Source organism: Serinus canaria, chromosome 20 (genome assembly GCF_022539315.1).
Source record: "Serinus canaria isolate serCan28SL12 chromosome 20, serCan2020, whole genome shotgun sequence".
NCBI lineage: Eukaryota > Metazoa > Chordata > Aves > Passeriformes > Fringillidae > Serinus > Serinus canaria.
In genome coordinates, this window is record NC_066333.1 from 12,499,705 (window position 1) to 12,527,576 (window position 27,872).

Consider the following 27,872-nt stretch of genomic DNA (forward strand, 5'->3'; position numbering starts at 1 on the left):
CCCAGCCATTCCTTTGGGATCGATGCATTCCACAGCATTTCGGGACGCTCCAGGCGGCTGCTCCCTGCTGCGGATCCCGCATTGCCCGGGATGCATCCCCAGGTGCATCCCCAGGAGCGCACCTCACCCATTTACAGGTTCGCAGGGAGCTGGGGGAAAAGGTGTGTGCGGCACTGAAACTTGGCCTATTCAGTGAAATTCCAGCTTTTTTGGCGGATTTTGCCCACTGGAGCGCCGGCTGGCGCTGTCCACGGAGCCTCCCTGCTGCATCTATTGGGACCGGAGCGCTGGGAATGCTTTAATGATTCCTAAAGGAATGGGAACATGCAAACCAAATGAGCTTGGGCGAGCTGAAATCTCAACGCGGGAGTAAATGGCTGAATTAAAGAGATCCAAGCAGCCCAGGCCGGCTGCTGCTGACAGCAACTGAAATGCGAGCAGATCGGGCGGGACCGAATGAAACAACAGCACTTGTTCAAATATTAGGAAAGACAAGGAAAAAAAAGCTCTTGGAGAAACAAATCCTGCTGTGCTGGATGAGCTCCACGGGCTGACTAAGCCGGGGTTCTGTCCTAGGAGTCAGCAGCACCAAATACCTGAGGAAGGTGCGAGGTGTGGACACCTCACCTCCCCCAGGACACAGCGCTGGGAATGGTTAAGGGCAACACGATCCATGTGCAAGAGCTGGGCAGCCTAAGGTGAAAGATCAGAGCTCAGCTCCATCCAATCGAGCAGACAATGCCGTTTGAACGTTGACTTTCCCATTTTGTTAATATGATTTATTGGTCCCAGGCAGATCCCAGCAGTGAAGAGGAGCCCAGATTCAAAGTCGGGCTCACTAAAATTCCATGTGCTGCCATTGGGAATGGCGCGTTGTCAGCAGCTGCACGTTCTGCCTGCAGCTGGAGCAGGCAGGGAGCAGCTGGGAGGTGGCACCGGCCGTGCAGGGCAATCCAGGGCTGAGAGGAGCATTTGCAGGTATTGTGGTTGGCCTGGCCAGCGCTAATAATCATTGCCATTCATAAGCATGAAAGAGTCAAGTATTCCCACCCCCCTGCTGCCATTTGAAAAGTATCTGACCTAATTATTACTATCCCTGTTGTGTAAATTCAGCACTTTGTCAGTCTGAATAAATGTACATTAGCCTTAACATGAGCGAAACAAGTTTAAACAATGAAGGCAGCTTTGTAAAGCTCCCTCGCTTTTTAACTTATTTGACACCACACTAAAGAGCCCATTTAGACTAAAGAGTTCAGCACATTTTGGGACCCATTAAATGCCCAGGTTGAGACTAGATATTCTCCTTTTTCTTTTTTTAATTTGTCCTCCCCAGTTGCTAAAGTCAGCAGAATTGAGCAATAAGCTGCTTTGCATTTCTTTAGCTTTGTAGGCAAGTTGTAGAAAGCTGCACCCATCCTGGCCAGCACAGGGCAAACCTCACTTATCACTGAGACCAAGGCATTCCTTGGAATGAATTTTAATTAAAATAAATTGCTTTTAATTAAAAAAAAAAAAAAAAACCAGAGGAGGAAACTCATGGCACAAAAATGTGATATTCATGACTGTTTGGAAAACTTACACTGTCAAATTGTTTCTATTTTAGGCTAACAACACAGAATTTAGAGTCAGGCCAGCCCTCCACAGAATTGTTGGGAAAGAGCTCCAGGGTCATGCAGTCCCAGCTGTGCCTGGTCCCCACCTTGTCCCCAGCCCAGAGCTCTGAGTGTCACCCCCAGGAATTCCTGGGACACCCCCAGGGATGGGCACTCCAAACCTCCCTGGGCAGTTCCAAGGCCCGAGCCCCCTTTCCATGGGGAAATTCCTGCTGATGGAGGAGTGACCAACTCCAAGTGTATCCTGACCCCAGCTGCTGTCACATTTAAGACATGACCTGGAACAAGGAGAAAATTTATCCAGTCTTGGCTGCAGGACAAATGCAGATCAGCTCCCAGAGAGCAAAAGGGGCTGAAAAACCAGAGCATCATCACCCTCATCATTCCCTGTTCCCTGACCTCCTCCATCACTGAGGAAATTTCTGAAGGCAGCAGAAAGAAAGAGGCAAATGAGAGGAAACAAGGGAAAAACGGGGTGGAAAAAGCAGCAGTGCAGTCAGAGCTGAACACTTCTGCCAGGCCAAGGGGTTTCTCCACCAGTGAGCCCCTGACGTTTGAGAAAACCTCTCAGGGATCCCACACAAAGCCTGGGCTCTGCTGGATGTGTCACAAAGAGCTGGCAGGGAAACATTTCCAAAAGAGAATTTCATTTTCCTCAAAGCCATAACGAAACCGGTTCTCTCCCAAATGAGATCTGTGGTCAGTCTGTAAATTGAATTCTGTCACTGACCTGTAAGAGATACTTGGATCCACATGAAGTTCAGTGCTTGACAAAGCCACAGCTCTGACTTTGGCTGCAGCACCTCCCCAGGATCTGGGCTCTTGGATGGGTATTCAGATTAAAATCCTGGTTTACAGGCAGAGCTGCAGATGGGTTTGGATTCCATCCCTCTTACTCATTTTGAAGCTTGGTTAAGTCTGAAGCACAGAAAAAACCCAACTCAATTATAATTTCTAGCTGTCAGGAAGGAATTCTATCAGCTCCATCCTCCAGAAGGAAATCCACACTGTCTAGCAGTAATCAGTTCCATTTGTGACCCTCCCAACAAAACCCTTTTTGTCTGTGATTTGTATTCAGCTTAGGCCACGCTGATTTCAGACCCTCTGTGGATTGTAATGTCTAAACAGCCTTTTTATTTTTAAATGCAACCAAGAAACTATTTGGCAGGGTCTGGATCTGAAGCCAAAGCTCCCAACTGCACTGGGGTCTGGGCTCCCAGCAAGGCAGGACACTCACAGACAACTCTGTTTGTTCAGTTCAGCTAAGAATAGGACATTAGTAAGAAATATTTTAATCTAGCAGGCATCATGTTTTGGGGGAAATTTTCAGCTTTTTTGGCCAATTTGAGTGGCATGTGATGATCTCATGGTGTGGCAGCTGGAGAATAAAAGAAGCTGCAGCTCTGACCACTGAGGATGGGCTGGGTGTGGGAACTCCCTCAGGTTTTGGGATTCAGAGGCAGCAATGTGGAAAGGACTGAGCCTGTCCCATGCCAGCCAGGGAGCTCCAGGATGCTGATTCAGGACACAGACCCTTCCCCTTGTGCACACCTGGGCCAGCTTTCACCACCAGGGTGAGAAGGAATTTGCTGCATTTCAATCCAATCCCCAAATTCCACACCAAAACCAGCCCCCAATTATACAACTGGCACTAATTGGATCCTTTTTTGAGCTTTTCAGAAGAGAGGCCAAGGCTTGAGCAGCATGGAAACAAAACTGTCCCATGAATTCCCCAGAACTGCCCCATGGATGCAGTGCTGCCAGAGACTCATGTGGCATCTCAAAAAACACAGATTCCAGATTCTAAGGCTTCTGCAGTCTTCAACTTTCACCAGCATTCAAATTCACCTACATTAAAAGAAAATTAAATTGCCCTCTCCAACAAAGAGCAAACCACAACAAAGCAAACATCCTGCAGCAAACTATTCCCTTGAATCCATTAAAAACTGCCAAGTCAACGTTCCAGTGCCCGCTGCCCATCCCGGGCTGCCAACAGCACAAGTGGCACTCTGGGCTCCTGTCTGCCACCAGCTGTGGCAAGAACAGGCCAGAAATATTTCATATTCCAACCATATTTCATATTCCAACCATATTCCACATGCCAACAATATATCACATTCCTTCCCAGCTGGAGCTCTGTCAAGGGAAGGAAAAGCCCCCACTGCAAACACCTCCACAAACCATAAATTTTTTTAAGGTGGGGTGGTGGAATATTGGACACAGCCCTGGCAGAGAGGCAGAGCATGAGCTGGTGAACCCAGGGGTGCAGGAAGAATCAGGCAGGAATTTGTTTTAATAGATGAGCAGATCAGAAGAAAAAAGGAATCACTCTTATGGCCCAGTGGGGAGGAAAACCTGGGACCAACAGCTTGGCCTCTGCCTGATTTACCACTGACAAAGACAAGTACACTGAATATTATGTTTCTCTGTGTCTTTTTAGCAAAGTATTAACTAAATCAAAAGCATTAAATAATTCCCTTTAGGATTTATAACTGCTGGAAGTAGAAGAAAAGTGCAGTCCTCTAAAACACCAGTAGGATTTAACATGTGTTGTCAAACAGAATTAAACTGCAAATAAAAGCCCTACTATGGGACACCTTTGGTGCAGAAATTTCATTATCTGTAAGCAACAAATAATAAAGGATCATAATGAAAAGAATACAGAACAAGGAGAACAAAGCTGATCCCCAGCCATGCATACAAAATGTGCCTGAGTGCTTCCTGGAAGCTCCAGCAAACCTCAAACTGTTTGATGTGCTCACACCTCTGGGAAACAAAAAATTCTTACCACCATATAAATTCTACAGCAAACCAATTTTTAATTATACCTATCAAAAGAATAATAAAACCCCAGCAGTTTCATTCAAGCTGTTTGAATCATGGAGACCACCTATGCAAATATCAACATTTGAATCTCCAGGTAACTACTGCCAATTATAAATGGGGACACTTTTAAAATCCTATTACAAGGATAATTAATCATTTTCACACACAAAGGTAACAAGGTAACATCATGCAGTGGTTTTTAAAGCCTCCTACTTTCTGCATTTCTATTCTGGTTAGTTTGTGCCAAGATCAGAAAAGCAGATTTCAATTTTAAAAGAGGGAGAGAGGAAAGTGAAAAAGTTGCAGCCTTCCCTCTGGTCATTCCACGTGGGTATGATGGGATCCAGCCATTACCAAGGGGATGTTCTGCTGCTACAAACAGAATACAACATGGACAAGGATGTTGCACAAACATTTTCGTGACTGTGCTCTCATCTACTCTGTCAAATTAAATTATTTGGAAATACCTACAGAACCTTTTAGAAATACAGAGTTCTACTGAGGACCCAGTTAGCTTGACAAAAAAAAAAAAAAAAAGGCTATTTCTCTTTTTGCTGTCAAAAAGTTACAGAGGGGTTGAATTCTGCAGTAATACACTGAAAACTGTAATTACACAATTATTTTGTGGCACAAATCAACAGAGGAGGAGAGCAAGAACTTCTCTCCTCCTGAGGACACCGTGACTGAGGAGGAGAAAAGGAGAATTTTGTGCAAAAATTCCAACATTTCAGAATGAAATCTGCTGCTACAACATGGATTCTGCTGGTCTGCTTCTTATTTACCAGAAGCTGCAGCTGACAGAGGCTCTCCAGCTATGACCAGGTTTATAACCAACTTACAAACAGGAACTGCAGCCAGGAGCAGGGCAGCACAAAGCTCTGCAGCAGAGCTGGACAGGGGAGCCACGGGGAGGGAAGGAGCTGTGGGTGCTCCTCATTGTTTCAGAAATAGTAAGCTGTGTGAGTAACCCAGTTGGAACACTCCTCCTTGGAACGTTTGGCTGAGCTGTGAGTTGTAAAAATAGATTTGTAAGCCTCAGACTTGTCCTCGCTGTCTGCAATGGATCTCTTGGTGCTGGTGGAAGGAGCTTTATTGACTTTTCCTGGGACTGATGGGTTTCCATTCTCTGAGGGGAAAAAGGAACAGAATGAGCATGACAGCTTACAATGGACAAAGGTAGGTAAATAAAGATGAAAAACAGTGTTTGAAAATTAAAATATATGCATTTTTCAGCTCTCTCATAAATATCTCCCATAACTGGATGCTACAGCTTTTAGAATTCACACTCAAAATACATTTAGAAATCTTGAGAGAGGAATTCTGCAAATCTCTTGCACTGCAATTCAGTACTGACAACATTCATTCCTCCAAGTGAAAAATGGCTGATGAGCTCTGCTCTTTAGCAACATGAAAGCCCCCAGCAGCTGCAGTATTGTTTGGAAATCAGCTCCCAAATGCCAAAAACTGAACTTGTGCCACACCTTTCCCCAGGGAATCCCTCTGCTCCCTTCATTCTTTGCAAAGTTATGACCAACAACAATGCTCTGCAGTGGGGAAGGGCCCATCCTCTGTTCCTGATACCATTTTTCTCAGTTTGTTTTATCTACTGCTACATAAAAATCCTTTTTTCTTTTACTATTTCATCTCCCAAGTTGCAGGACGGAGTTTGAAAAAGCCAAGTCTCTGCTGCAGAGAAATGAATGCAGAAATTCAACATCCTGAGTCAAACTCAGGCACAGGGATCCCAACAATTGGGTGTGCAAGCCCAAAATTGTGTGTGCAACCCTAAATCCTCACAGAATTTGGTGTGCAACCCCAACAGAAACAGTTTCAAAAAGCACTTTTTTTACACCCTCAGAAAATAAAAAATTCATTTCTATTATTAGAATTACGAGGTTGCTCAACATCCAGGAGCAATTCTCATCATCTGGGATGAGATATTTTGAAAAGTCTCTCCTGTATAAAAGCAGACAGTAGAGGGCAGGTCAGGCATTGCAGATGGAATTTCAGCTTCCCCCAGTTTATCTCAGATCATCATTCCCACAATCTTCCAATTATTCTGATTTTTTAAGGTGCAGGGTTTAATTCTTCCCACAGAAACCTCAGACTGAGTTTAAAAATGCACCCATTCTGTTTGAAAACATCAGTCTGGGGACAGTAAAGAGCAGAATAATTAAATAATTAAATGAAGAGAAGGCACCATTCTTTGGATTTAAGGCTGCTGCAGGTTCATCAGTTCATCCTCAAGTTCTATTCCAGTGTTCCCAAGGACACACAGCAAATCAGCAGGTAAAACAGAGGATTAAAAGTTAATTAATCAGGGGTTTTTAACCAAATTCATCCAAATAAAATGCCATAACATGGTTTTTGATCAACTGTACATCAGGAAACTGCAAATTCTCCTGCACTACATCACAGCCAGGAAAACAGACACAGCAAACCCATGAGTATGTAAATAGGAATCTCTCATCTCATGAAGTCAGGTTCCCACCTAAAGCAATATCAGAATGACACAAACAAGCAAATCTGGTCTCACTTTCACATCAGGATCAACCACCAACCTGAACTTTTGGTGAAGATTATCTGCCTGTTTTCCCCAGAGCTGGAATTGACACAATCTTTTCCACTCTTAGCTTTTGAAGGACCTGGAGAATCTAAAAATACAAATAAATTTTAAAAAACAGAAAAAAGAAATCCTGACAGCTTCAAGACTCAGAAGGTGACACAAAATTTGGAGAGTATTACCTGCAGAGGGCTCTTGCTGAGAAGCTGCTGCTGCTGTCTTGCCTTTCTTCGATTTCTGAAACAACACAAGCAGAAATCTGTGACAGACTGAAAGGAGATAAAACTCCCAACTTGAACTTGATAGACACACAACTGAATTCAGTGCATTTTTATTTCTTACCCAGTAGAACTCTTCCTTCCACATTTTTTGTATTATTTCTACATGGAAAAAGTAATAATCTTGAGAACCCTGCAGTTACATTAAAGAAAACTATGCAGGACAAAATTGGATTTGTCTGGATTTAATATTTTGGTTTGCATACTTTGAAAGGGGGGTGTGTTATTCTCATTAACTGATCATCTGAACCCACCCAGCAGCACAATAAATTGCACAACATTTATAAGACACAATTAATTGTAATAAATAAAGATTTTTTCAATAAAAATGTCAGAAGAATCTGGAATCTTGTATCCACTCAATTTTGTTTAGTCCATAAAAAAATCCCTCCTGGGTACCTGCCAATAACTGAACCTTCTGCTGCAGGATTGCTTGGGAAGAAAAGATGCAAACAGTTAACCTAACTTTTTAAAAAGCATCTGTGCAGCAGATTTTCCAGATTAATTTATGTTTGTACAGATTAAGAAACAGAAAAAAACAAGAAGAATCCTATTACTGGCTTTGATTACATAAAAAGAAAGATGCATTATAACAGTCATTAGCATTATTCTCACTGGACACATTCTGAATTGTGAACATGTTGTAAGACAGCTGCACAAACTCAAAGAAAATAAATATATTTCATTCTGTTCTAAAGCTCAGGAGAACCCCTGCTGTCAAGCAGAGGAAAAAATGCCACAGCAAATGTTGCTGCAGAGCTGACCCAGGAGGGGGTGGCAGAGGATCAGGGCTCTGCTGGAGTCAGGTCCAAGGAGTGGTTGGGGTGGGAAGGACCCTAAAGCTCATCCCATCCAACCTTCCACAGACCAGGTCCTGTCCATTCTGCCCTGGAAAACCCCAGTGCACGGGATTCCCACCTTGTCTAGGGGTGGATTTCCAAAGCAAAGTCATTTCCCAGATGTTTGCAACTCCATGGATGCATAAATTCACTAAGCAGATACAGACTGGAGAGATTTCAGTATGGGCACAGTGACAGCTGAGCTTGAATCGTTTTTTATCCTGAGCTTTTGTCTCATGAGGATAAAGAAAAGGGGTTTGTGCTTCCTGCCCCAAACACAGCAGGTCCACTGAAGGAAGGGAGGAGGAAATCTGGATAACAGTGCCAGGAAAGTGGGAACTGTGCTGCCACTGGCCTCAGATGTGCAGGGTCAGCAGAGCTGTTCCAGCTGCAGGGAGCAGCTGGGGCACCAAGGTCACCACTTGAGGCTGAGATTTGCAAATCCTATCCTGTAATTCTCCACTAACCAAACAAATCCCATTTGCATCTTCCCCCAGAGCCCTCAGAGCCCCAGGAGCAGGGCACGGTGTCCTTTTGTGCTGTCACCCTGAAGCCACAACTGCCCTGCACACTCAGGCACTTAGCTGGGCAGAAATTGTGGGCAGCAACACTCTCCAGATTATTCAAAATTATTTGCTCCAAAGCTTCAGGTGCTTTGTTAGAGCTCTGCTTCTAAAGAAAACCAAGTGCAACCAACCACTCTCTCATCTGCTGAGATCTGCAACAGTCTAGCAACAAATTATGCATTTATTTTTTACCCCAAACTTTTAACTACCAAGTACTGAGGGGGAAAAAAGAAAAAACCTTCTGAACAGACACCATGAGATGATCACTCTTATGCCAGAAGTCATCAGACATGAGATGCAGAGACTATGAAAAACAGGAAACAGACCAGCAGGATTTTTATGGAAAAGCATCCTTTTGATGTATTGCCCAGGCCCAGTGATGCTGCACTGGCACAGATGAATAAAGCCCCTGTGATGAGAAGGAATCATATGCTCCCCAGCAAGTAAACAAGCATTTGTTTGAAAACAAACCAGGGAAATATTTGCATGGCAAAATCAAGGGATGAAACCTCCATCTCAAGTCTCAGAGGCTGAAAGCATCAGATTTATGATTTATGATTTATGTTCCTGAGATCCAGCTAAATCTGAGCACCCTGAACTGAGTCAGCACTAAAGATTTGCTTGGTTTGGAATCCTCCAGGGAGCTCAGGGCAAAACAGCAGTGCTGACAATATTCCCAAATGCAGAAGTGTCATTCGACAGCTCAGCAGCACAGAACAGCTCCCAGCTCACAGGGCAGAGCTGCAAGGATTTCATTTCCACTGCATTTCACCTGGGCAGGCATAAAAATGCAAAGGCCTCAACAGCATGGTGGGAATTAGAGGAGCAGTGACTGCTGAGGACTGGGACAACCACAAACCATGATCAACTTCCACACTCTTACAGCACCACCCAGGAATGCACAGACCCCAACATCCTGTTTCTGACAGAGGCCAATAAAATCCATCTCATTTATACCATCAAAACACTGATGCTGTCATCAGGAACTGCCACAAGACATACAGGGATGATGTAGCTCATTACTAGCATGGATTCATTTCAAGAAAACCACAAAATATTGTTCCATTTTACCCATTCTGAGTGCACAAGGCACTTCCTGCTGGTCAGGAGAAAGTTTAGGATGTACAACTTCAAGATGTTATTGGCCAAATACACACAAAAACCCCCACTGCTTTTCAAAGCAATGTTTAAATACAGCACAGCTCATGGAGTAAATTCCTCCATCTTTATAAAAATCAGCAAATCTAAGAGCAGATTCATTGCAGACAAGAATTCTTCCAATTTTGTAATAAATAACGGATAAAAATCTCACCTTTTCCAATTTACTTTTAAGTCTTCTTTCCTCCATCCTTTTCTTCAGAATTTCCACATCCTCTTTATTACCATTAAGGACAATCACGTCTTCCTCTTGAAAGGGAACACCACACTTCATGAAAGAAAAGAAAGGACAAAATTGCATATTTCATTTTCTGTCTCCTATAAACAACACTCTGAACTAATTCTTTTATTTGTGTTTTCTTTTCATGGTTTCCTTGTTTTGCTGGCACAAACGTACTTAAAAGTATTCCTAATTAGAATCCACTCAATTTACTGAACCCCATGGCTAAAACCTAAAAGTACTTTCTGATTTTTAGTTATGAATGCATTTGATTAAGACCTGCATGCCATTCTGCTCTTGAATTTGTCTTTCACCTTAGTGAGACAAGAAACTACAACTGATGGGAGCCAAGGTGTTATTCATCCACATGTGGAACAGACAGCAAATTTTTCTCTTAAACTGGTAGACAGGAAAACATGAAGGGTTTTTTTGTTTGTTTGTTTTGCTTATTTTTATTTTACTGTGGGAATAAAAAGGAGTCGTAAAAGCAGAATAATTCATTCCCCTTGCCTTGCTGCCTCACTGGATTGTATCACAGAGACCATACCCTTATCTGATTTATCAAACACTCCCAAGTTTCCAACTACTTTCATAAATTAATCTGGATAATGGCTGTAATGTGCTCTGTGTACCTCCCCATGTTTCATGGTTGAAGGCACAGATGTTTTCCTGTGCACATTTGCAGTCATTTGATGTACCAGCCCATTGACCATGATGTTTTCTTGTCTAAGATCTCAATTTGCTTTTTTTTTTTGGTTTGTTTTGGTTGGGTTTTTGTTGTTGTTGTTGTTTTGGGTTTTGTTTGTTCTTGTTTTGTTTTTTGTTTGGTTAGTTGGTTTTGGTTTGTTTTTTTTTTTTTTTTGTTATTTTGTTAAATGCAGAAGCTTTCTATTAATCTGCAAGATTAATTTATAATCCTGCCTCTGCCATTACTCTTCTTTTTCTAAACGAAGGTTTAGAAAGGTTACTCCTGTATTTGCAGTAGGAATTAAACAAATGAAAGGACATATGGGCAGGACTTTGCCCAGGTGCTGAGCACAGCTCCAAAAACGAACCTGAGATTGAGAGGAGAAACAGGGCTTAGAGAGAGGCACAGCAGGCAGCAAGAGGGAAAGTCACACCCAAGAAATGGGGGAATAGCCCATATTTCTCCAGTTCTACTCAAGGAGAAATCCCAGCCTGGTGTGATCTCACACTTGGGAGTGAGAAGAAAAAAATCAAGAATTTCAGTCCAAAATCAAGAAATTGATTGAGAAAATTGAAAGTCAGATCAAGAACTGAAGAAATTGAAAGTCAAAATCAAGAATTTCAGTCTTCATTCTGAGGCAGGAGCTGGCAGCTGACTTGGTTCTAAAGAAGCCCCACAAATTCCTTTATAGAAGCCCCACAATTTCTTTCCTAGGCTGTTTCCTAACACAGCATTTTTCAAACATATTTTTTCAGCAGACTCTAAGTTCATTAAATATTGCATTTTAAAAGAGCAAGCAAATCCAGGTTCCCATCTGGAAAACACAGGCAGAATTGTTCAAAACTGAAAAGTATTTACAAGAAACAAGGAAATGAAGACAGCGTTCTTTCCACTCCCTGAAAAAAAATTTTTGCCATGACAACATTGGATTATGTCAGAGACAATACCCTTCCAAACATCTTAATGAGATAAAAAGCAGAAAGAAGTTTCAGTTCTGCAAATTCAGATCTTTCTTCCTTCAGATTAATTAAGGTCTTGAGGCAGATGTTTCTTTGATGATATCACAGGGTCTCCTCTGCTGTACCTTGTTTATCTTTAAATGCAGATGAAGGTACTTGCTGTAGTTCTCAGCACCTTGAATAGAGGACATTCCTACCTGACATAGTTTTCATCTTTCTTAAAGTATAAAATACAGGATTTTTCAAGTAGTAATGAACTAGTAATTTAAGATGACTTCCTGAATTCCAGAGTTTACAGTTTCAGCTGCCTAAGAAAAAAGTTGTACATTATTTCTTGCTGTAAACTGCATGGACACATTTATTTTTTTATAGCATCTAAAATGTAGTTCTTTGCATGACTACTCCAGTCTGAATGTAACACAAATAAGCAAAAGGCAACTATGTTTTCATATGTAAATATTTACACCAGGGTTACAGTCTGGCATCTTCAGAGAAACCTGAAGGCTCTTTCCCACATTTTAACAGTGAATTCCTGCAGTTCTCCTGAACATGACCACCACCAGGAAATGCACAATTCCCACCAGGAAATAGGACAGGATGGCCACAACATGACTGTCTCTCTTTAAATAGGGACATTGAGGAAGAGGATTGATCATCTCACTGTTCATCTCCCACACAAGCTCATGTATCAAAGATTATTCTTGCTTGCCACATTTAACTAAAACTTGTTTTAAGAGAGAGAATTTTCCAGAGGTTTAGCCATTAAAAGTTCAGGAGTGCAAGATTTGTTGAACATGTTTTTTTTACACTGTCACCCAACCCAGACATGCAATGGGTCAGGGAGTAAAGGACAACTTGGGAGCAGTGGAAATTTCCCACCTAGTGATTCACAGAATGTGAACTTCCACTCAGGAGCTGCAGCATCTACTTCCAAACCAGTTCAAGACAAAGCCTCAATTTACAGAGTTTCTCATAAATTCAGTGATAATTTTGTACCTGGCATACCTGCAGCTGTGCCTTAACTTACTTTGAGGTTTTTTGTTTATTTCTGATCACCATGCTATTTTTATCAGGATGTTCCCTCCCAATCCCAGCACATTTAAACTCAACTTTCCACTTATTAAAGAACCTTTAAAAGGCTGTAATAGCAAACATGGGGTGTGTGAAGGATGCTTCAAAGCAATCTGCTCCACAGCAGGTACTGTAGAGCACAGCACACCTTCCTGGCACCAGAGGACACGTAGGGTTAACACCTCCTGTGCATTTCTGCCTGGGGTTCATTTCACACAGACTTTTACAATTCCACAATTCTGGTGCCTGCCCTTGTTTGTTTGCTAATCTGAAAGTTAGAGTTTGAAGGGCTGGGGTCTTACAGAACCTGTGGTTTCTTTATCTCAGGGTTCCAAACACGGCACTGTTCTCCCACACATATTTATCACACACGCCTCACTTTACTGCTACAAGATTTACATTCTGTTTATAGCTGTGATTTATAACTATGATGTCCTTCTGTTTCCTATCCATTACCAATCTGTTTTTCTAGCCTTTTGTATCAGCTCTTCTTATTTTCCTGGCGCAGCAGGGCTGGTCCTTTGCTCACAGAAGCATTCAGACACAGCACTCACACTCAAACCTCCTCCTTACCCACCAGGGCCAGACCCTGTTTTGCAGAAGTGGGAGCAGTTCCGTTCAAACCCCGTTTTTCTTATCTCCTCAGCCCACTCAGGGCTCATCCCCGTGTTGCAGAGGTTGTTACAGTTATAAGAGGCACTCACATTGAATTCTTTAGCTAACTAACTTACACCTTCATTCTTTGTAGTTTCTGCTAAACTGCTTATCCCAAGTGAGCTCTGTGCTTCCAGGAGATCTTTCTCTTTTCAAGAGAGATCCTTTTCAAGATTTATTCTCTTTCCAGCTTCCAGCCATGGAAATGCCCGGCAGCAGCAATTCCCTGCTGGAACTGGAAAGTTTCGGCAGGCGAACAGTTAAGGGCAGGGGGAGGAGGAGGAGGAGGAGGAAGAGGAGGAGGAGGAGGAGGAGGCAGGTCCCAAGTGCTCTCAGTGCTCTCAGTGCTGCAGCTGGGGGGTTCAGGTGAGATTGGGGGGCATACACAGCGTTGTTGCTGCTCCTGGGGACCCCTCGCTGGGCAGGCGGGCGGTGCCAGCCCCGGTGCCAGGCAGGGAAGGCAGAGAGCGCTGCCCGGACAGCGCTGCGGGATGGAGCGCTCCGTTAATGGTTAACGGCGGCAGCGCCGCCGGCCCTGCTGAAGGACAATGAGCCCCAAATCATCTTTGTTGTTATTATTATTATTATTATTATTATTATTATTATGCTGCCGTCTCCTGGACCAGGTAAGGCTGCATCGCTGACATCGCGGCTTCTTGCTTTTTCCTTTTTAAAGTGGTCGTTTCACTGAGAAAACGCTGCGCTGAGCTTTGCATTTCCTTTCCTTTACATTGTGACGGATGCACAGAAGGATGGAGGTCATTAGTACTATAAAAATCACGGTATTTATGCAACTTCTTTTTTTTACAGCTCTAGAACTTAAGGGTTTAAATAGCTTTCATTGTTTTTTTGTTTTAAATTACTGTGAGGTCAAATACACAATGGGAAAAAAAACCGTAACAGGAAAAGAGGAAAAATAGCAAAGAGGAACACTAAAACTTCATAAATTTGCTGTATATGCAAATTACACAGTGTTTTTAAATAATGATTTAAATAACTGGGTTTGATGGAGAAATGCTTTTACTCAATGCATCTCAAAATCCAGAAACAGACTCCATGTTCTGACCCCCTTTTAAACAAAAACCAAAGTAATGGAAAAAGCATTTAAAAAAACCGATTTTAACAGTTTTTTAAGGACTGAAGTAGTCTTCCCTTGTTTATAAAATGTCTACATTAATGCCTGCGTAAATACCTTTCAAAGAAAAAAAAAAGCTATAAAAAAGTTGAAATAACTATTTATTGCATTTTCAGCATTTTATTAGACGCTGAAGCATTCCCAAGTCATTTGTCTCACTAAATTACAAGGTCATACAAAGCAAACTTGATCTAAACTTTAACGTTAGGCAAAAGCAAAGAGCACAGAGAAAACAGAATGTTTCGAGGTGCAATGATGCAGTCCTAAATGCAATGGCAAAAAGCAAAAGGAGATGTTACTGCAAAAGGCACAGTGTGTGCTAATGGGGTCTCAGGGAGCTGAGCTGACATTTCACAGCCTTTTTCCAGGCACCATCATAATTCCCCTTTCCTCTAGAGTTTACTTTGTTAATTGAGATGGAGTATCTTAGGCTTACAACAATTTTCTGTTAAGCAATGTCCTTAAAAGCATCCACAAAGGTGCTTGAAAATCCCTGCTTTTTTTTTCCTTTATTCCAAGAATGTCACAGGCTACTCACAGGAGTTTTAAAAATTCATACAACTTCATCCTCCAGGTTTAGAAAATCTGTGCACAAGGTAAGAAATGCTGAGTTTCAGAGACATTCTGCTAACAGAACACACTTGTCATGGCACTCTTACATAATAAGACTCAAGGGCAAGACAGCCCCAGCAGGGTCACTACGGACAGTGGACATTCCCAACGGGATCTCTTGCTCCTCAAGGGCAGCAGGAAATTTGGGATAAAAATCCTTCCAGCAGACAGGGCTGAAAGGATCCTGCTGAACAACAAATTTCATATCCAGTGACACTGACAGCTGCAATTCCAGCTCTAAATCTGGTACCAAGAAGCTTTCATACCATCATATCCTCCCAGGGCTGAAAGATGCCAAATTCTGTTCCTGCAGTTCCCCATAAACATGTTAACACTGGAGAGGAATTGCTGCCTCTTACCTGATTATGGGCTGTTTGTGTACTTTTATGCTGCCATAAAAATACAGTTTCTAGATGTCACACAGTCCAGTAGGAAAAAATCCATGGTAAGCACTTAACAGCCTGAAACAGCCCCAGAAGCTATTACTTGAAGGGTAATAAAAATTCAGGTTTATGAAACAAGCAGCTTGGCTCCTTGGAACTACACTTTGCAACCTGTCCAAAATATATTTAGGGGAAAAAAACTGCCAAGCACCCTCATTCTGGACACAGAGAATATTCCAAGGTACAGAGAATATTCCAAGTTGGAATGGACCCACAAGGATCACTGAGTTCAACCCCCAAGTAAATGATCTGTACAGGGACTGAACCCACAATCTTGGTGTTAAGATGTTTTCTATTTAATCAGGTATGAAATCTTAAATATTTTTACAGCTGCCTGCTGTTTCTAATGTAATTCTTATAATGAGAATGAACCTTCCCTGTGACACCCCAGAGATCTCATGACATTCACTAATTCAAAGGAATCTCAAGGTTCCTCCTGCCAGTTATTCTCTCAGAATAAAGAGTTTGTCCAAGTTCAGCTCTGTTAGAACCCTAGTTGCTAAAAATTTTAAACTTTCTGTACTATCAGACACTAACCCCCAAGAGAACACTACATTTAACCTGAAGCCATAAAAAAAGCTTCCAAAATTAAATAATAGAACTGAGATTCTAAGTGTGTAGTTTGAATAGAAGTGTGTAATATCACAGAGGAGAAAACTGAAAATTTAAAGGTTTAGAATACGGTAATATATATAAAGAAAATAGAAGTTTTAGATCAGAAGCTGGTCCTTCTTCTTTACCTTCTTCTTCACAAGTTTAAGCAGTATTGTGTAATTAGGGCTCCACAGAAATCAGTTTTTCCCCAAATCCAGCCCCTGGGTATGAACATCATGGTCCTCACAGAAACCCCTCTGGGATGGATTTAATGTCATTTTTAATGCAGAAATCCTGCTTTTCCCCTTGCAGTGGCATCCCTGCTCTCCTGCCTTCTGCACAGCATCCAAAGGTTGCCACGGACTTGATTTGCTGCAGCTTTCTGCTCAGATGGAAGGAAGGCTTCCATCAAGGTTGTTTACCCAGTAAATGGATCCCTGAGGAGCTCCAAGGCAAAAATATTCTCCTGGGAGCTGATTGCCTCCTGTTTTCCTTTGAGCTGCCTAAAGAACATCCCAGGGAAATGGAGGAGCCCTGCACCTAACAGCCAGCTCTGCTCTCTGGAATGCTCAGGGGGAAGGAGGCACCACTCCAGCATGAAATCCAGTGCATACCAGTAAGGACCAAAAGATAAATACATTCTTTCCCAAAAGCCTAACAAGATTAAAAATGTGGGAATATGGAGGAGCCCTTCCCTCGGTCCAGATTTTCTTAATGCTTTTTGAATTTTATGTCTTGTTGCTGTTTTAACTACAATGCCCTCTTTATTTTCAAGCTTTTAAGGGAGATGCTGATTTTTTTAATTAAAAAGAAGTATTTTCCACGTCTTTCTAATGAAAACCTCGAGCCATCTAACCACAGCAGCATTCTTCTAAAGAAACTATCTTTATAAAAATCTATTTTTCTCTGTTCCTGTATAAAGCCAAATACTTCATGATTTTGAGAGCTGCAACATGTAAAATATTTCAAATTTTGTTTTAAAAAGTCATTGAATGAAAGAAGAGAAAATTAATTACCTTTAAAATAAAATGAAAATATTTTAAAAATTAACTATTAAGCTTAATGGCAGTTGATGCACCTTCTCCTTGGTATTTTTTTCTAGAATTTTGATACCAACTGCTTCAAGGATCAAGACTTCAGGTAATTGCTGTGGGATTCAGGACTGCTGCACTCTCATTCTTCTGACTGTTCAACAAGGCAAAGGTAAGGAAAAAAAACACAATGGAAAAACTCCTGTGCTAATACAGCTGTAAAAAATTGGCTATCTCAGAATGCCAATACTGGCAGTTGTGTCCTTATCTCAGGGTATGCACAAATACCAAAAATAAGAAAAGAATGTTGTCCCCTTGTTCAGTTTTCCAAAGCTCAAATACAAAGATGTCAGAGGAAAAAAAAAATCTCCAAGTCAGAAACATGAGCTGACTTTATAAGGATAAAACCCTGAGTATTTCATGGATTACATTTTAGCCTCTTCCTTCTGTTTATTTAATAAATTTTCTGTTGATTTAATTTACTGAATTCTGATCCTCTGGCAGAACTTCAAGTTTCCCAGGCCTTGAGGAAATCTCAGCAGCAGCTGCTCCTGAGCACTCAGAGCTCACTTCTTCCCTGGGCTCACCTCTGAGCTCAGCAATCTCCCACCTGAGGGGCTGAGCCCCCTTGGCCAAGCAGTGAAGAATTCAAAGCAATTCTGGGTCCTTTTGTATCATTCTGAGATCATTTTGTCCTGGAAAGACAAAATTCCTGCCTCGTGGCTCTGCATGGCCAGGGCTGAGTGCACTCAGTGTGGGCACACAGTTCCTCCTGGTAGTAACCCCAACATTTATAAATGCAGCACTGACATGGCATCTATTTAAAAAAATAAACAGGTTCTTTCCCTCTATCTCACTTTTCCTTTCAGATGATCTGAGTGTTTAACTGGACTATGATAAGAAGACAGGAGCTGGAAGTAAAAGATGAACCCACTTCATGCAAAGAAATCAAGATTTTTAGTGTGTGCTGCTGTCTGTATGTTCATCTACACCTTCATTTACCTAAAGGTTCCACTTTATGACGAGTCAGATGACCAAAAATTCCGGGTCAAAAGAGCAGAGTGTGGTTTTTACCCTGATGAACTTTGTTCAGCTCTTTTTGTGGGGAAACCTGCAGCCTTTAAAATTGGCAACTTTTGCCAGAACTTTTACCAGCCCAAAGCCCTCAGCTGTATTCAGACTTCCTGCAGCTGCTCCACAGTCCTGAAGACTCTGCATTTTATCACCAGACCACTGTCAGAGGAAGAAGGAAATTTCTCCTTGGCATACATTATTACAATTCACAAGGAGCTGGAAATGTTTGTGAGGCTGCTAAGAGCTATTTATATGCCTCAGAATATTTACTGCATCCACATTGATGAAAAGTCACCCAGAGGTTACAAAACTGCTGTACAGAACATCGTTAACTGCTTTGAAAATATCTTTATTTCCTCCAAAAGAGAACACGTTGTTTATGCAGGGTTTTCAAGATTACAAGCTGACATTAATTGCATGAGAGACCTCGTTAACTCCAAAATTCAGTGGAATTATGTTATTAATCTGTGTGGTCAAGATTACCCCCTGAAAACAAATAAAGAAATCATACAATATATAAAAAGTAAGTGGAATGGTAAAAACATCACTCCTGGGATAGTGCAGCCCCTGCATGTGAAGCACAGGACAGAGGTCAGCTACAGGGAGTACGTGCACTCTGGAGTGCCATATGTGTACCCAGCAAAGGTCAGGAAAGCTCAGCCCCCACATAACCTGACCATCTATTTTGGCAGTGCCTATTACGTCCTCACCAAGGGCTTTGTGGAGTTCACACTGAGTGATGCCCGGGCTAAAGCTCTGCTGGAGTGGTCCAGGGACACCTACAGCCCTGATGAGCACTACTGGGTCACCCTCAATCGTTTACCTGGTAAGAGTTGGCCATTTCTGCCACAAATAAGCCCAGCAGGGCAGGGAGAGGCTGTGAGCTGGGAGCTGAACAGCTCTGAAATGCAGAAATAAAGTCATTTTTTCAGCTTTGCTGCTGCCCTTTGAAAAGTCACATCTGGTGGCTGAGAAACAAAGCTTGATTGCAGGAAATGGCTACTTCAGTGCAGACCAGGAGTTGGAAAAATTCTGGTTAAAAAGAAGTTTTTTGCTGCATGAAAGCTTTTGCTCTCAAGAAATTTTAAAAAGTGCTAATACTGAGAATGATACCTGTTCTTATGACATAAATATCTGCAAATAAATACTTAATGTGACTGCAGTTAAGAAGTGTCCAGCAGTGAAAATTTTCCCTGCAATAACCAGAAAAGAATCTTATCAGAGCCTTTTGTTTTGACAGATGCTCCAGGGGCTACACCCAATGCAGGCTGGCAAGGAGACCTAAGAGCCATTAAATGGAAAGATCAAGAAGGGCTCTCACACAAAGGCTGCAAAGGTAACGTGAATTTTGATCATAAGCTTAAATTTGATTCACTGGTGAGCATTAATTGGTGATTACATATTATTTAAAGCAGCTATTAAATGTGCCTCAGTGGTCATATATAATTTATTTTGGAAACGTTAAATAAAACAAGGCACCCTATAAATTGCTGCACTATATCCAATTAAAGAGATTTTTGAGATATATGTTATATTAATGTATTAGTTACATATTTTATATCTTTTGAGATGAGCACAGTATCCATACACTGACAACCCTTCTTTCAGCCCCTAATTACCAATGCACTAATTTGTCTGATCACTTCTCAGTGGAGGGGCTTTACCTGACAAGGATGTTTGTCAGGAACTTTCATCAACATTGGCTTCAATCCCTTCAGTTTGAACAACAATAAGAAAGAATAGTGCTGCCCACATGGAGAGCATGCAGAAATAATTTAAATCCCCAAGTGTGCAAGCTGAGCCCGGGTGTGATTGAGCAGGGAATCCCAGTAGGAGCTCAGAACATCTGATGCCCAACTACAAGATTTTATTAAGCAGAGCAACATGGCAGGGAAGCAGCTGGAGGTAACAAACATCTATTAATGTAAAACATAAACATTCTAAATGTCTTTATAATATTGTGGCATTATCCCCCAGCTCCATTTCTATGCAGAAATCCAAAGGTGAAAAACTCTTTTTAAAAAAACGCCTCCGTTCATCTTCCCGCTGCTGCCACACCTCTCCAATTGATCTCTGCAGGTCATTACGTCAGAGACATCTGCATTTATGGCCTGGGGGATCTGCAGTGGATTATTGAGTCCCCCCATCTGTTTGCCAACAAGTTTGAGGCTGGCAGGAACCCCCTGGCTCTGGAGTGCCTGGAGCGGCGGCTGCGGCTCAAGGTGCTGCGCCAGGCTCAGGTGCCCATCGAGCAGCACTGGCACCTGCAGGAGCACAGCCACTTCAACATGCAGCTGGATGGCTGAGCTCAGCCCCCTCCCCAGCAGATCCTGGCAGGAAACAGCAGAAAATGTGGATATTTACAGCCACAGCTTCACTCTGTGCATCGAGGGTAAAGCACGGTCCTGCACTCCCTAAATAATCGGAGTTTATTTATTCTGGTAGCAATGGGTTCATTCCCAAAGAATGCCTGAAATCAAGGGGGGAACTTCATCATCCATTAAGTGACTTCTTTAGCTGGAAAGTCAATATTCCTCATGTTCACAGCCAAAGCATGAAAATAATAAAATGGAAGCGGTGACTGAACAAAGATAAAATACGGAGAAATAACAAATTAAAGTCATGGTCACTGAATGGCTCGTGAAATGTTTTGAATAAGCAAGTTGATGCTAAAATTTCAGAGCTTGGACATAAGTGACAACCAGCTTGTGACACAGCCCGTGCCACTGGGGGGTGAGGGTTTGTTTTTGTTTCCCATGGCCAGCCACATCCCTAATTTCATTTTGTAGCATGGCAACATCACTGCTGCCCTTCCAGGCTTTGCTCCTAATAACAGAAGGATCCTGCAACACATATTTATCTCCAAGTCTCTGTTCTGAGTCTCTGCAGGAGTTTAGGGCAAGGAGACAGGGAAGATTTGAGGCCAGGGATTACAGGAAAACTGAGCAAAAAGCCATTTTTCAAACATTTTTCCGTCCCTGACTGAGAGAAGCAAAGAGCCTGCAGCAAGTGCAGTAACACCTGGACAACTCACTTGATTAAAAACTGCAAATTATGAATAAAAATTAATTAAATAAATAAAAATAAATTTTAAAAGGAGCAACTTTGATGCAATCTTCAATATGCACCCAAAACATCCCTGAGTTTTTACAAGAAAACTGGCTACAGATTGAGCCTCTTCCCAAAAAAAATCAAATGACCCAACAACAGGACATGAAAGTTCCTTGTTCCAAACTTATTCCCAAGTTGCTGGAACTTTACTCCTCATTTTCCCACACAAGTTTATTGGAAACATCATTTCTTGCAAATGAACTTTAACCTAAAGAAAGGCCATCTGGTCCCTATTTATTTACAAACTCAACCCAAAGGCCTGTGCTCGGTTTCATGGATAATCCAGGCCTTACCCTGTGGCTAAATATTGCTGGAGATACTTTTTTTATGGAGGGAAATAGAGCTAAAAAAGAAAAGGCAAACAAAAGCCAGGCACTGTTCATGCTGAGCTTGTTGAGAGTCTCTCTCCAAACCATTATTGAAGCTAATGGGTGTCTGGCATCTAGTAATCATAGCAATATTCATAATTAATTTCTCTCCATGATGTCTTTTAAAATGGGAAAGGAGCATTCCTTACTGCCAACACTGCAGCCAGTCCAGTCTCCAGCTTTCACCCCTGGCACCACCACACAGAACAATTGCTGTGCATCACTTCCAAACTGAATTAAAATGAAAAGTTCAATAGCCAGGCACTGTATATCATGGGCTCCTTTTGCAGAAATTGAACCAGGCAAAAAACCTGCACAAAAAGGCCTCTAAAAATACAATTTTGGTACGACTTGACCATGTCAGCCTAGGAATATCTTTGCAGCATGACCTTCTTTGCTTAAAGGAGTTTGGATTTGAAATGAAATTTTAGGAAAATCATCATCAAACCATTCTCAAGTAATAAGAAACAGTATTCAATTCATTATTGTGATTACCATGACCACATCACCTTGAAACACACATGAAAAGCCTTCCTGAATTCTGTGTTATTATGTTAAGAGTTGCTCAATCAGACCTCAGCAAATATTGGTTAATTTGGTGTCCTAAGAGCAGAAAGTGCCAAAGTGAGCCTGGAACCACTGCTGCACACCCAGCTCTGGATCTGACAGCCACGGGCATAAATTCTTTTTCAGAAAGCTTCATATCTAAATTAAACCCAGGGTTAAGTGTTTGTTATGCCACAGAGCTTAATAGTTAGGGCACTAGTTCAAGTCTGTGCTTACTTGACTCTGAAAACAAGTCCAAAACAAACTTTGAAGTGATCCAAGAAAGTACATTTCAAATGTAATCTTGTCCTTAACTTTCAAAGTGACCCCCAGAAGGACTTCCAGCACCAATCCCATGACCTCCACCCTGTCCCCTCACCACTTTGAGCATGTTTTACATCCATAGGAACTTCTCAGAGAGTCAGCTTCCAAATTAAAGCATAATTTCTAAAGCTGCTAATTAGTGCTTTGGACATAAACAAACTGTGAGATACCACAAAGCACAGCAACCTCTTCCCTCTGCTCCTGTTGAGAAGAGTTCTACTCCTCTTCTTGATTCTGAAGGGGAACAGCAGCAGGACACACCCAAAATCTGCCAAATCACTCTTTGACCTTACTCAGGGTGCTCTCTCAGCTGGTTACCATTGTCTTTGTGCACCAAAACCCAGCCCTGAGAGGATGAGACACTAAATATTATATCCATTTAATTGTTTCTAGAAGAATCTTTCTGAATATTATGAAGAATTTCCAGCTGCATGCTAAACACTCGTGACTGAAAAAAAGCCAGGGAAAATAGGTGAGATTCATTTGGCTTTTATAAAATGATCAGACTGGCCAAACCATGGACAAAACATCTCATTCCTGCATTTTATGCTCTGGTTACGCCCATACATCAACAAAAATTTAGATGCAAACAAAAAAACCTCATTAAAAATAAATGAACATCTGTCAAGAGGAAATAAAGCCATTAGGACAGAACAAAATGAGCACTGAAAGCAGCAGTGTGAGATTAAACCTTACAATATTCAACAACTTACCAAGACAGAAGTGTTTCCTTCTCAGGTCTTGTTTAATATGAATATACTCCATATTTTATCCAATATCAGGGTGTTCACAGAAATTAAACAACTGCCCAAGTGGGGCAACTCTCACCACAAATCTTGCTGATAATGAAAGTAGTGATAGGAAAAAGGGGTATTTGCTCATTTTATCATTGTCCTTAGCTACAAAAGAACCTTTACAATGAGATCAGCTATGTGAAATTAGGTCAGTATTTTCTACAATAATTTACAGAACTGCTGAAAATTCTACAAAGTTGGCCTCACCCAAAAATAAAAAAAAGCAAAGCCCAATGTCCTTCAAAAATACAAAACATAACCTGAAAATACAACCAGTTTAACCACAGAACAGGTACTGATAAAACACAAGCCATGTGCATTCAGGAAGAAAAAATTAGCAAACAAAACCCCCAGAACCAAACCAATCACCCTTTAAAAACTGAAATTAGTACCAAATATTGGGAGAAAAGTAGTTGCTGCAAAATCAAACTCTGAGAACAAAAATACTAATTTTTATAATTATTTAGAATAATTTTTTTAATTAAATAGGCCATGAAGAAATACTTGAGGCCATCATAGAACAGAACTTTCACAGGTTCCATTTCAATTTGCATGCTGAGACTAAAAGCTCCCTTTTTAGAGCAGCAAATGCAATTGTATAAACACACACATGGCCCAGCTGCTTCCACAGCTGGAAAAACTCACCTTGTGACAAACTTCTGCTTTAATTTCCTTGAGAGCACGCTCAGAGAACACACAGCCACAGTTTCTCAGGAAGCAAAACCTTCCAAGAAAAGACAATACACAATAATTTTAAGAAAACTAAGAGAGATCTGTGCAGTGCTGGCAGGTCACAGCCCACCTTCTTTGCAAGTTTTTGCACCTAATCAAACTCTCAGCACAGTTAAATGGGCAATTAATTTATTATTAACTTGCACAATGTAAAAAATGAATGAAAAGTATTGGCTGCATTAAACCCCAATAGGTATTTTGGTTTTTTATCTTGAGTATCTCCTGGCTAATCCCTCTCTGGAGGAATTAATTGCAACCATTAACTGTGAACTCCTCCTCTTCTCATCCCTCAGGTGACAAAGAAGTCGCTGCTCTGCCCAAACCAGGCTGTGAGGAAATCCCCTGTCCCAGAGCAGTAAAATACAGATTTACTGCAGGGCTGGGACAGGGACTCCATCTCCAGTCTGATCCTAACACAGGGAGAGACAGAATGGGAGGAAAGGCTGGCAGAGCTGGGATTGTTCACCTGGACAGGAGAAGCTCTGGGGTGAGCTCAGTGGGACCTCACAGGGCCTGAAGGAGCTGCAGGAAAGATGGAGAGAGAGTTTGGACAAGGGCTGGAGGGACAGCACACAGGGAATGGCTCCAAACTGCCAGAGGGCAGGGATGGTGGGATATTGGGCAGGAATATTCTTGCCCAGAGCAGCTGTGGCTGCCCCTGGATCCCTGGCAGTGCCCAAGGCCAGGCTAGATGTGGGCCATTGGAAGGTGTCCTTGCCCATGGCAGGGGTGGCACTGGAAGAGCTTTAAGGTCCCTCCCAACCCAAATCAATCAAGGATTCCAACTGCTTGATGTGACTCCAAGGGAAGTCACATCCCACCTCCTGTGCTTCAGCCCCCACACAATCTTTAGGCACTTTTTCCTGCCAACATTGCCCCTACTCCTTCATTACACATCTCAATTTATTCAGGAAAAAGTTAACCTTTATCTTTCCTCTTAAACATACCATGAAAGGACACCCAGAAGCCTCTTGAACTCTGAAAGTTCAAGGCTGAAAGCTGTCAGCCAGGCAGATACTCCCCCCCAGCCCTGGCTTAGCTCCTGATTTCCATTGCCCAGGCAGGTTCCCTGCTCTGAGTGCAGCTTGCTGAGCCCTGACCTGTGCCTGCCATTCATCTCCAGCCCCACCACGGGGCAGATGAAGCGTGCAGCCTGCAGGTCATCGTACTTGTCCCCCTTGATGCTCTCCTTGTCCCCACACCAGGCTGGGTTATCCACCAGCTGCAGCTCTGTCACGTTCTGCAAAGGAAAAACACAAACCCACATCAGGAACAGGGAGGTCACTGCTGCCCTGTGCTGGGCACTGCCCAGGGCACACCTCGAGTGCTGTGCCCAGGTCTGAGCCCCCTGATTTAGGAAGGAGATGGAGGGGCTGGAGAGGGGCTGGGCACACAGACCCTGAGAGGAACTCCTGAGGGAGCTGGGGGGGCTCAGCCTGGAGAAAAGGAGACTCAGGGGTGCCCCCATCACTCTCACAGCTCCTGAAAGGTGCCTGTGCTCAGCTGGGCTGGGCTCTGTCTGCAGGCACTGACACAACCAGAGCACACAGCCTCCAGCTGCACCAAGGAAGCTGAGGTTGGATATTAGGAAAAGGTTTCTTCCAGAAAGGTGAGAAAGTTCTGGAATGGCTGCCCAGGGAGGTGGTGGAGTCCCCATCCCTGGATGTGGCACTGGGTGCCAGGGTCTGCCTGAGGTGCTGGGCTGGACTCGATGGTCTGGAAAGTCTCTTCCAACCCAGGGATTCTGGAATTCTGTGATACCTTAAGCTTTTTTCCCCGTGATTTCTGAGCCATGAAAACAATCCTTAACATTTCTGCCATTGGTTTTGTTGTTCCAACACTTTAATCCAAGCAAATGGAGATGTTACAGCAGGACTCATGAATTTAACACTTTGTTTTACCTTCTCACATGAAACACAAGCTCTTTACCTTAATGCTCTTGATATGGGATGCAGATTCCATGGGGGTTTTATCAGGGGATTTGTCCAACAAATATTCAATGATGGCATCTTTGTTGTACAGCCTGCAACAGAAAAATCCCAGTGGTTATACTGGGTTCCCCTAATGCTTTGTACTTTTAATACTTTTAATTAATTTTATATTATTTAATTTTGCATTTATAATTTTATATTTATAAGTTTAATTGATTAATCAAATTAAATTATATAATTGATTATAAATTTCTCTATTTCAATATACTAATATGTTATAATACATTATATAATGAATATTTAATACACTACATTAAATTTGATTTTAATATATTTCAATTAACTTTATATTATTTCCTTTTGTATCTATAATTTTATATTTATATTTTAATTGATTTTATAATTTATATTGAATAATTTGAATATTTAATTTTAATATTGAATACTTTTATAATTTATATCAAATAATTTTAATATATTTTAATTAATTTAATGTTTTTATTTATAATTTTAATTGTTTTCTATTTTCATATAAAATTAATTTAACATAATTTAATTAATTTTACATAATTTAATTTTGTATTTAGAATTTATAATTTTTCTTTTAACTCCTGAGGTGTCCATGGCAGCATTCCCACCTGCCCAGCTCACAGGCCACGATGGGCCGGCGCAGCTTCTCCTGGCTCAGGGCACAGTAGAACCACCTGGCCACCAACTCAGCAACTTTGTCAACCTGCAGGGAGAAAAACACTCATTACTTAAAAAAATCTGTAAATTATTTAAGCATAAAATCAGCTCATACTTGAAGCATTCCTCAAACCCCAGGTTTCTTACCAAAACCACTTCATGCACTCCGAGTTAATTCATAGAATAACTTCAGCCAAAGATTTGAGCAAAATTCCTGCTCAGTTCTCCAGCACCTCCCTGGGCAATCCCTGACCCCTTTCCATGGGGAAATTCCTGCTGTGCCCGCCCTGAGCTGCCCTGGCCCAGCCTGAGGCCGTTCCCTCTGCTCCTGTCCCTGTTCCCTGGAGCACAGCCCGACCCCTCCGGCTGTCCCCTCCTGGCAGGAGCTGGGCAGAGCCACAAGGGCCCCCTGAGCCTCCTCTGCTCCAGACTCAGCCCCTGCCCAGCTCCTCAGGAATTCTCCATTCCCTCCCCAGCCCGCAGCGCTCCCGGGGCTGGTGTGACCCCAGCGCAGGCCCCAGCCCTCGGCACTGCTGAACTTCACCTCCAACCCCCCCCACAGGAAAGAGGGCCCCGCCCTGAGCCGCCACCAGCGCCACGCTAACGCAGGGGCCCCGGGCCGGGCCTCCCCGTCCCCACAGCCCTCCAGCCCTCACGGATCCTCCTCCCGGACCTTCTCGACTTTGCGGGGCCCCTTGACCAGCTCGTGCCGCTTGGGAATGGTGCCGCCATCGCATCCCATGGCGCTTCCGGGTTCTCCTTCCTCGCGCACTTCCGGGTATGCCGTTTCATTTCCGGCCCACTCCGATGACGTTATTGCCTAGCAACGACCACTAGCAGCGTCCAGTGTTGCTTAGCAACAGGCGGCTGGGGGCGAGGTCTCGGCGCTCGGGCGGGGCGGGGCGGGCGAGCCCATCGCGCCGGGACCAGGGGCGCGAGGAACGTACCAACTCAGCGCTGGGGGGGGACGGGGGGTGTTCCCAGCGCCCTTCCCGCCCCTTTCCCGCAGGGTTATCCTTTATTTATATGATGAAATCCCTCGGGCCACCCATTTT

The 27,872-nt window shown here is 42.6% G+C and overlaps 2 protein-coding genes across 6 annotated transcripts; one reads left to right on the plus strand and one right to left on the minus strand.

Moving 5' to 3' along the window:
* Positions 1 to 4,408: 4,408 nt before the first annotated feature.
* RTF2 (replication termination factor 2) lies at positions 4,409 to 27,633 on the minus strand. The gene is made up of 9 exons (XM_009093148.4): positions 27,491 to 27,633; positions 26,769 to 26,863; positions 26,129 to 26,222; positions 25,300 to 25,439; positions 24,113 to 24,191; positions 9,998 to 10,111; positions 7,185 to 7,239; positions 7,001 to 7,093; positions 4,409 to 5,565 (listed from the first exon to the last, which is right to left on the minus strand). The coding sequence occupies exons 1-9, from the start codon at positions 27,557 to 27,559 to the stop codon at positions 5,381 to 5,383; spliced, it is 924 nt and encodes a 307-aa protein (XP_009091396.1). The 5' UTR covers positions 27,560 to 27,633; the 3' UTR covers positions 4,409 to 5,380.
* LOC103818777 (beta-1,3-galactosyl-O-glycosyl-glycoprotein beta-1,6-N-acetylglucosaminyltransferase 7) lies at positions 10,122 to 21,423 on the plus strand. 5 transcript variants are annotated; one of them, XM_050982025.1, is made up of 7 exons: positions 10,122 to 14,061; positions 16,532 to 16,835; positions 17,322 to 17,422; positions 18,120 to 18,226; positions 19,017 to 19,150; positions 19,565 to 19,660; positions 20,404 to 21,423. In XM_050982025.1, exons 4-7 carry the CDS (start codon positions 18,144 to 18,146, stop codon positions 20,628 to 20,630), a joined length of 540 nt encoding a protein of 179 aa, XP_050837982.1. In that variant the 5' UTR covers positions 10,122 to 14,061; positions 16,532 to 16,835; positions 17,322 to 17,422; positions 18,120 to 18,143; the 3' UTR covers positions 20,631 to 21,423. The 5 variants fall into 5 exon arrangements, with proteins under 5 accessions (XP_050837982.1, XP_030087317.1, XP_018772958.2 ...); XM_030231457.2 differs by adding an exon at positions 14,112 to 14,217 and having other exon boundaries at positions 10,123 to 13,801; positions 18,120 to 19,150; XM_018917413.3 differs by having other exon boundaries at positions 10,123 to 14,061; positions 18,120 to 19,150.
* Positions 27,634 to 27,872: the final 239 nt, after the last annotated feature.

Bases quoted from the DNA above. Each gene is read 5' to 3' on its own strand.
- RTF2 (XM_009093148.4), bottom strand. From the start codon at position 27,559: ATGGGATGCGATGGCGGCACCATTCCCAAGCGGCACGAGCTGGTCAAG. The intron at 26,864-27,490 runs GTCCGGGAGGAG...TTCTCCCTGCAG, and splicing joins GGCCCCGCAAAGTCGAGAAG to GTTGACAAAGTTGCTGAGTT. The intron at 10,112-24,112 runs GTGAGTTTTTCC...TCTTTCATGAAG, and splicing joins AAGCAGAAGTTTGTCACAAG to TGTGGTGTTCCCTTTCAAGA.
- LOC103818777 (XM_018917413.3), top strand. From the start codon at position 18,175: ATGAACCCACTTCATGCAAAGAAATCAAGATTTTTAGTGTGTGCTGCT. The intron at 19,151-19,564 runs GTAAGAGTTGGC...TTGTTTTGACAG, and splicing joins CACCCTCAATCGTTTACCTG to ATGCTCCAGGGGCTACACCC. The intron at 19,661-20,403 runs GTAACGTGAATT...TGATCTCTGCAG, and splicing joins CTCACACAAAGGCTGCAAAG to GTCATTACGTCAGAGACATC.